Genomic DNA, 8,634 nt, shown 5'->3' with positions numbered 1-8,634 from the left:
TCTCTCTCTCTCTCTCTCTCTCTCTCTCTCTCTCTCTCTCTCTCTCTCTCTCTCTCTCTCTCTGTCAGTGGAGGTTGTTTGTGGTCAGGAAGTGTAAAGTGCCTCAGTGCTGCTTGAGCAAAAGTCATTGCAGAGCACATCCGGTCTGTTTGTCTTTAAAAGAGTGCAGAAGGCTTCACTAAAGGACTCAGTTGAGGTGAGCTTTATTCTCTACATTTGTTTGAAAAACCATTACATTAGATGTTATAAATCGCATCAGTGACCGTGTGCTGTTTGTTAGGAGAATGTGAACATGCAAACCAGGCATGTGGCTTAAGGAGGGCTCCATTACCTTATGAATGACAATTCAATTCAATTTTGATATCTTTGGGTGGTTTCACAAACTGTTTCAACACTGCAAACCCGGATTCTTTTCCTGTCATTTGCGTCTATATAACATGAGAAATGTGTAACTAGCTGACTCTACTGATGCTCAGTGCAGTGTTTCTTCTCATCATGATGGTTTATATTGTCTTTATTTATATTGCCTGAATCCTGAACATAGCAGCTGTTGCACGGATCGTCTATTATAACGACAGAAATTAATGGCTGTAAACTCCCGTGGTTTTGTGGTGTTACAGCGGCGTAGATATGATGGCTAAAAAAAAGTTGGTGTTTTTTCATACTCAGAGTGTTTGATCATATTCTGTGCTGAATGTTCATGTTATAGAGATATGATTTGTTTCCTTAAATCTCAGGCTTTGGAGCTTGTTGGTCGGCGTGGGAGGAAACCGCCTTTCTGAGCGTCAGTCTCAAAATGGATGCCCTGCTCATCACGGAGGACCAAGCCTAAACATGAGCTCTTCTTTCTAAACTCTTTACGATGAGCGTCTGAATGAGAAGACTATGGATGATATTGTAGACTATCAAGAGTCTGAGCCTTATTTGGAGGCCATGCAGTACATAGAGAAGATGAAGCAGGAGAACGAGAGCGACAGCATCCCGATGAAGGATCACGGAGTGTCTCTGTACCCCGTCACCGTTCCCTGCACTCCTCTCTCTTACGCTACTGTGCAATGGGACGCCCCAGAAACGCCCACAGAGACCCCCGGGTCATCTGAGGCTGAGCTGGACTCCATCACCGGCCTGAGGCTTGACTGGACAATGGACCTTCCATCTGCAGACCAGGACGCCACTATCAATTTCTTACCTGAAGCTGAGTCACAATCGGATGTTACGTCTGAGACTTCTCAGGTATGTCAGTAAAAGCGGAAGGGCCTTGTGGTTTTTCTGGTAGACATGTTCTTGTATCAGTAACCGGTGACCTGCTTTGTTAATGCTATGTGTGTGCACTTTATAATGTGCTTTTATATATTGTTTGTTTTATATACACAGTTTAGAGGAACATCTTTTAACAGAAAGTTTGGCAAAAGTATAGTTCAAGTTTAGTTTATTTATAAAGCACATTTAAAAAGGCCACAGGCCGACCAAAGTGCTGTACAGGTAGGAAAAAAACAGAAGAGAGAGACAAGAAAGACAAGAAAGATGGCAACTGTCTGTTTGAGTGTGTGAAATGAACGTGTTCTGATGGGTTTTTTCTCCAACAGACATGCAATGATCAGAAGTCAGATATACAAACACAGCTGGTCTTTTCAAATGAGGGGCTCCTTGTATCGTTTGCTGATGTCAACGGTAACATTTAAGTCTTAATTAGTCGATCATGTTTTTTGTAATATGATGTGATTTAAATACTGGATGTGCTTGAAATCATACTGGGGTGTGGTTGTAATTGTGTGACAGTTGTGAAATGGCCATGTGCTTGTCAGCTGTGAATGTCCAACTGTTGCTGACTTGGACGTTTTAGTTTCCTCTTCATGCGTTTTGTTGCATAACCTTCAAAATGTGGCCACATGCACATCAGTTTCCCATCAGCCATTACATTCCTAGAAGTTTGAACTTGGTGTTGTTTTGTTGTTCTGAAAAGACAGTAAGGCGTGGAAGTATTTATTTGTGCCTTTTTCCACCAGACTCCAGAACAGATACGACTGAAGAGCATTTTGAAGCTTCTGCTGGCATTCAGATCTTTATGGACACACAAGACTCAGAGATTCAACCGGGTCCAGAGAGCTCCCAGTTGCAGGAAGATAAGGAACCCAGCATATCAGACCTTCCAAAAACAACATTTGCTCATGAGGAAAACACAGATTCAGGCAGTGAAGATCAAACAAGAGAGTGGAGTGAGACAGATGCAAACAGAGAATCATCAGGCGCAAAAGAGGATATTCAGGATCAAATTCAAGGACCTGATGAATGTCTGGAAAAAGAAGAGTCTAATTCCCCAGACATCCAGTCTGGTCAGTCACAGGACACAATCATTACAGGCCCCGCAGACCTGCCGGCCTTCACGAACGATTCGGTGCAGCTTGAGGAACTTATACTGACACAAGAGCCAGAAAACGCAAGCACGTTTGTTACAGTGGCAGAGAGGAACCAGAATACTGGCACTTTACAACATGCACAACAGATTCAGGGCACAGACCTCTCCGAGGAATTCAGCGCACAAGACCAACAACATGTAGAAAGACCTGCCAGCTCCGAGCAAAAGTCTGACCCTGAAAATGAATCGCCAGGGCAAGAAGAGCAGAATGAGCGGTTCAGACATCCAGATGAGAGCGGATCCTCAGAGCAGATCCAGTGTTCATATGAGGAGAAACTCTGTGATCAGACGCTGCCATCCGAGCATCCAGACGTGTCCAGCAACACAGAGCAGCCTACAGCTCCAGAAGATGGGGACGAGCATGTGCAAGATGAGACATCAGAGCCAGTTATAGATAAGGAACCCACTGGTCCCTGCATCAACGGTAGCACTGAGCTCGTAAACAGGGCCGAGGCTCAGCGGTTGGCCGAGAAGCTCTATAGACTGGACGGTTTTCAGCGTACAGATGTGGTCAGACATCTGGACAAAGAGTAAGTCTCTACATAGCATTGATTAAGTGTCATGCAACTATTTGTTTTTCCACAAATGTTTCCCATTTGCTGTTTCTTTTGACAGCAACGAGTTCAGTCGTGCCGTCGGGGAAGAGTACCTTAAATTCTTTGACTTTACCGATCAAAGTCTGGAGCAAGCTCTCCGGTAGGCTCATTTCCAACCTCTGAGCCAAACTGAGCAGATCTGTCATGAGTCTCTTTTGAAACCAGGTGCTCTTCCTCGTTCTTAGGTCATTTCTGAAGGAGGTGGTTTTGATCGGTGAGACTCAGGAGCGTGAGAGGGTCCTGCAGCATTTCTCTGCTCGGTTCCAGCAGAACAATCCTGACATCTTCTCCTCCGCTGGATCGGTGCTCACGCTCACGTGTGCCGTGATGCTGCTCAACACTGACCTGCATGGACAAGTGAGTCTCTTACTAAAACAGAAAAATGTCATCACGGCCCAAAACCATCTTTGTTTCTGTAACCCTTTTGTGCCATCAGAATGTCGGGAAGCCCATGTCCTCGGCTGAATTTGTGTCAAATCTGGACGGCATGAATGGAGGCAAGAACTTCAGCAAAGACTATCTGAAGGTGTGAGAGCCAAATTCTCTCAGTTTCGAGCTGTTCACGTGTTGTGTTATTAACTCAGTAGTAAGTCTGTTTTTTTTTGCCTCTTTCAGAGTATCTACAGCTCCATCAAGAGTGATCCGCTGCAGTGGGCCGTGTGAGTAAACTTGACCTGTGACACTGATCCGACTTGATCTGCTGTTTCATCACGTTTATCTCTGTTCCTAGAGAGAAGGGTGTTCTGGCTAAATCCATGATGCCGGAGCAGGATTTGGACCAGGATGGACATTTGCGTTCAAAGAGTAACCCGTTCCAGGATCTCCCTCACGACACCAAGGCCACTGTGTTTCAGAAAGGCTTTTTAAAACGCAAAGCACATGCAGACATTGATGGCAAACGCAGTGAGTGGCAGTGTGGATAAAGAGAAGTGTGCTGTACAGTTAGGGATGCATACTAACAGCATTACTGCTCACAACAGATGATTTGAAGCATTTCATTTTATAATTCAATCTTTTACATACATACCCACAGTGTATATACAATAAGTAGAAACAATTTTATTCATTTTACTTTTCAAATAGTTACTCAAGCAAGTGTCAAAACATTTAAACATTTAGTAGGTTATCACAAACATTTAAATTAAAACTACCACTGTCAGAAACGGCCAACTCTTGTGACTTTTGCATTTAGATCTTCATTAAAGACAATCTTTCCTTGTTTTACAAAAATCTAACTGAGCTCCCAGATTACCTTGTCATTAGTCATTATTGAGTAATTATTTAAATTTGTAGTCAATGAGTTGAGCATCCTGATCCTTCAAGCGCTGGGCAGGCAACATTTAACACGCTGATAACCAACTGAACTGATTTGCAGCTCCGTGGGGAAAACGAAGCTGGAAGACGTTTTATGCCATGCTGAAAGGAATGGTGCTTTACCTGCAGAAGGTTTGTATACAGATACTGATGCTGGATATTATTGGGATGTAACTAAAAGCATATGGACAGTCAGAGTGTTTTACAGTGTTTTAGCATATCCTCTTTTTACAGAACCCTGCCAAAGCAGTAAAAACTGTTGTTGGTGATCTGTGTCTCTATCTGTCCAGGATGATTACGTTAAAGACTGCCAGAGCTCAGAGGAGGTGGTCAGCGTTCATCACTCTCTGGCGGAGCAAGCTTTGAATTACACCAAACGGCCGCATGTGTTTCGCCTGCAGACGGCCGACTGGAGAGTCTTCCTCTTCGAGGCTGCGTGAGTTTGTGTGCAGATTCTCCTTAAACACAATTCAATGTAAAGGGGTCATTAACTGGGAAGAGGTCAGTGTGCTATAAAAAACATTCTGTGAGCTTCAAAACGTTCTTGTTGGTCTAAAAACAACTTATAGTCATCGCTGCCTGTTTAGTCCCGCCCACTGATTCTACATGACTGATGTAAATGTCAATCACAGCAGTGGGCATTTACTTCTGAGTCTACAATCCTCCATGAGGTGTAAAAAACAGGGCAGAAAAATAGCTTATTACTTCTACATTTTTTTTCTATAAAAATAATTTATATAACATTTATAACAGTACAAAATAAAAAAAAACAAAATCAGTTCATGGCCCCTTTGCCAAGTGATCATCACGTTTCCTTCAGTTCCACGGAGCAGATGAACTCCTGGATCGGCCGGATCAACCTGGTGTCTGCGCTGTACTCCTCGCCTCCGTTCCCTGCTGCCGTTGGCTCTCAGAGGAAGTTCTGTCGGCCGATCCTGCCCGCCACGCAGTCCAGCCTCATGCTGGTAAGAACTTTCTCTGTCCCATCGGTCAGCATGTGTGGGTGGATATGATTTATGATGATTTAAACTTGTCTGTTGTGGACCGTATCACTGAGAATGACCCTAACTATATTAGTGTCTTTCCACGCCAAGGGATAATAATGTCAGTGTTTAGTGAGACAGTAGCTTCATTAAGCATCCACGTCTCGTTAGGGTGTGGATGGCTGTATTTGCATCTGTTATTGTTTCCATCAGGAGAAACAGCTGCAGTCGCACGCAGCCATGCTGCACAGCTTCCAGCAGGACCTGAGCTCTCTCCAGCAGGAGGCGACGGAGAGCAGGAGGAGCAAAGGCCGGGAGCTGGAGGAGCACCGACAGAGAGAGGAGTACTTACAGTATGAGGTGTGTGTTTGATCTGTGAATGACCACACACACACACACACACACACGATTAGTGAGCTAAATGTACTGTCAACTGACTGAGAATCACAGACACTATAAAACAAGTCTTCATATCCTAAATCATTATGCATATGGTGGATTTTAATAGGATAGTTCATCCAAAGATGTGAATTTTGTCGACATTTACTCAACCTCATGTTGTTCCATGATGACAGAGTTTTCTTTTTTGGATTAACTACCTGTATAAATATTTTAGAAGGTGATCATGGACATTTTCAGCAGTGTAATATTTACGGCCACCATTATCTCTTGATTTGCTAGTTTTTAATCCTGTTTTGTAAAGCCAAAAATAATACCTGTCTGGATATGATACACAGATGAAAAAAGTGTTTCCTGATCATTTCTCGATAGGGACTAGAGCTTTTGTATTCACTATTATTCTGGTGCATGTACAGATCTGGTGTGCATAGTTTCAAACATTATTTTATATGTTTTAATTTTTTTGTGATTCAGTTTTAATTTCACTGTAAATGGTGCGAGTAAAATTGTTTTCTGCTTGTTTTTTTTTTACAGAAGTCTCGTTACGAAGTCTATCTGAAAGTTCTGGAGGCCTGGCAGGTGCTGGAGAAGTCCGATTCCTCGGTCGCTAACAGACTGACCGCGCTGGACCGGGGATTGTGGAGTGGATCGATGGACGAGCAGCAGGACGAGGCCGACGCCGGGATAAAACGATCTCACTCCAGCCCATCTCTGGAGTTAGAAACACCTCCTCAGCCCGTCGTCAAAGTCAGACGCAACATCTCTGAAAGACGTACCTACCGAAAGATTGTGATTCCCCGCCGGAACAAAGAGCTTTGAACAATTAGTCTCTTACACACAAACTATCAGAAATGCTCAAAGCACTTGAATATTTTACGATTTTACATCCTTCAGTGTATTTTTAAGGTAAAAACAGCAACAACTGTAGTCTTTTTATATACAGATTTTTTGCACAATACTCTTATTAATTGACCCTGTCCTTACTGTCCACAAGAGGGAGATGTTGCTCAAGATGTTTAAATGAAGAACAAGACCCAAATCATTAGTTCTCACATCTCAAAAGAGTTTCTGGATGAATGTGTGGTCAGAAGAACCATAGTAAACCAAGTGAAGACTCCAACGGTGTGTGTGTTTCTCTGTAGGGAAGTGCTGTCATTCAGAACCACGCTTGCTTCAGCCACATTTTCCTCTGATAGCACTGCTGCTGAATGGCTCTTGTGTATCAAGTGTTTGTGAATATCTGATATCTTTCATTTAAACAGCAGCCTGTCATTAAGCTCAGATGCTGAGGATGTGTTTGATGGATTGTGCCTTCGGGCTCTGGTTGCTCAGGATGTGTCGCTTGATAAAGATCTGAAAAGCCAATATCAGATAATGCCGCCTGTTGACACGTAAACAGATTGTGAGGAAAAACAATCAAACTGTCAGTGAGTCAGAAAATGACTGAACGCCACTTATAGCCAGACTTCTGCTCTCACACCGCATTATGGAGCTCCAATGTAAGTACAAATGTACTCTAAATATGGCGAGACGATTGATTTTATACTTGAGAAGTCTGGATAGAATTATGCTTAGGAAGCATGGACACACATTCCTCACAGAGTGTCACGAAGTACTACAGAAATTGAGAAGGTGTGTTATTTTGAAGCATGCACAGGAGCAGTTTTCAACCGCTGCGTCTAAAGCTCTTGTGTTTGCTCCGCCGGTGGCGTGAGGTCATGACCAAACTCCGAGCTGGAGCCGTGGAGCATGACGTCTGCGCTGTTCCTGGAGTCAGCTCAAGTTCCTCTGAGTTTTTGTTCCTGCACGTCTGTCTGGCTGAAGGGTTTTGTGGCCGCTTGTCAGGCCTGGTTGAGTAATTAAAAAGGCAAGCGCAGGCTTTTCTTCATTAAGGGTCCTGAGCGGCACTCGTCGCTCTCATTCTCGCTTGGTCTGCCACAGAAATTCCTGACATCATTCCTCTGGATTCCTCTTTGTGCCGAGGCTCGCTCTCAGACGCGGCGGGTGAAGCGTTAACTCTGCTTTGATGGTGCTTGCTCTTCTCGCTCATTCTCCATCTGCTCCAGCGTTCCTCATCGCTCCCCTGTGTTCATCTCCTGTTCTCTTCCCAGATGGAGAGATGTGAGAGGCGGTAAAGGCAAAGACCATTTTACAGGCAACTGTAATTTTGTCACTTTACCTCTCTTGAGTCAGTTCTGTTGGCACAGGTATGGTTTCTATTTATCCGTCCATCTCCTCACACTTTACAGTGGGTTTGTTGTCTCGTTTTAAAAAAATGATCCACATTGATCAGTCCTTCCCTGATTTATATGAGGTTTCATTTGCGAGTTTAATGAAAAACCTTATAACTGTGGGTATTTCTTTTGCTCACAGACTGAGTAAACGCTGATGATTCTGTCCCTCTCAAGCAGACTTGTATTTGTGTTGGTTTCTGCTAATGTGGCCTGAGGCGTCTCAGATGGTGACCTGAGTTTGGCCTCAGCACTGGGCCATGCTCACAACGGCCTGAAGACAATAATGGGCTCCGTCCTTCATACTGTGGAGTGAACCAGGATAGATCTTCCACCCTCTATACCACGACCGAAGTGAGATTGAACAAGAACCGAAGCCCCAGTGCCATCCCACTGCTCTGGGTGTGTGTTCAAGGTCTTTGTGTGTGTGTTACACTAAATGCAGAGCACAAATTCAATTCAAATTCATAAATTCTGAGTATGGGTCATCATACTTGGCCACACGTCACTTCACTTCAGTAAATGTCTGCGAGACGCGGTTTGTGTGTTTAGATGACATACATCCTGATCTACTGATGCACAATTTGTCCTGTTTAGCACTGTATGCATAAAAATAATTGTGGGTCCTGAATTTTTTTTTGTTTTGATCTAAGAAGTATAGCTCCTTTTTACACCAAACATTTTAAAGAACAAAA

The 8,634-nt window shown here is 43.7% G+C and overlaps 1 protein-coding gene across 1 annotated transcript; it reads left to right on the top strand.

The window, feature by feature from the left end:
* Positions 1 to 50: 50 nt before the first annotated feature.
* Positions 51 to 8,634, top strand: LOC122344958 (PH and SEC7 domain-containing protein 1). The gene is made up of 14 exons (XM_043238632.1): positions 51 to 196; positions 738 to 1,233; positions 1,587 to 1,671; positions 2,007 to 2,946; positions 3,032 to 3,112; positions 3,198 to 3,369; positions 3,449 to 3,538; positions 3,628 to 3,671; positions 3,743 to 3,915; positions 4,388 to 4,458; positions 4,617 to 4,762; positions 5,147 to 5,291; positions 5,523 to 5,669; positions 6,243 to 8,634. The coding sequence occupies exons 2-14, from the start codon at positions 886 to 888 to the stop codon at positions 6,525 to 6,527; spliced, it is 2,727 nt and encodes a 908-aa protein (XP_043094567.1). The 5' UTR covers positions 51 to 196; positions 738 to 885; the 3' UTR covers positions 6,528 to 8,634.

Source organism: Puntigrus tetrazona, chromosome 5 (genome assembly GCF_018831695.1).
Source record: "Puntigrus tetrazona isolate hp1 chromosome 5, ASM1883169v1, whole genome shotgun sequence".
NCBI lineage: Eukaryota > Metazoa > Chordata > Actinopteri > Cypriniformes > Cyprinidae > Puntigrus > Puntigrus tetrazona.
Note: the sequence above shows the minus strand (reverse complement) of the source record. Positions and strands in the feature narration are given on the sequence as shown.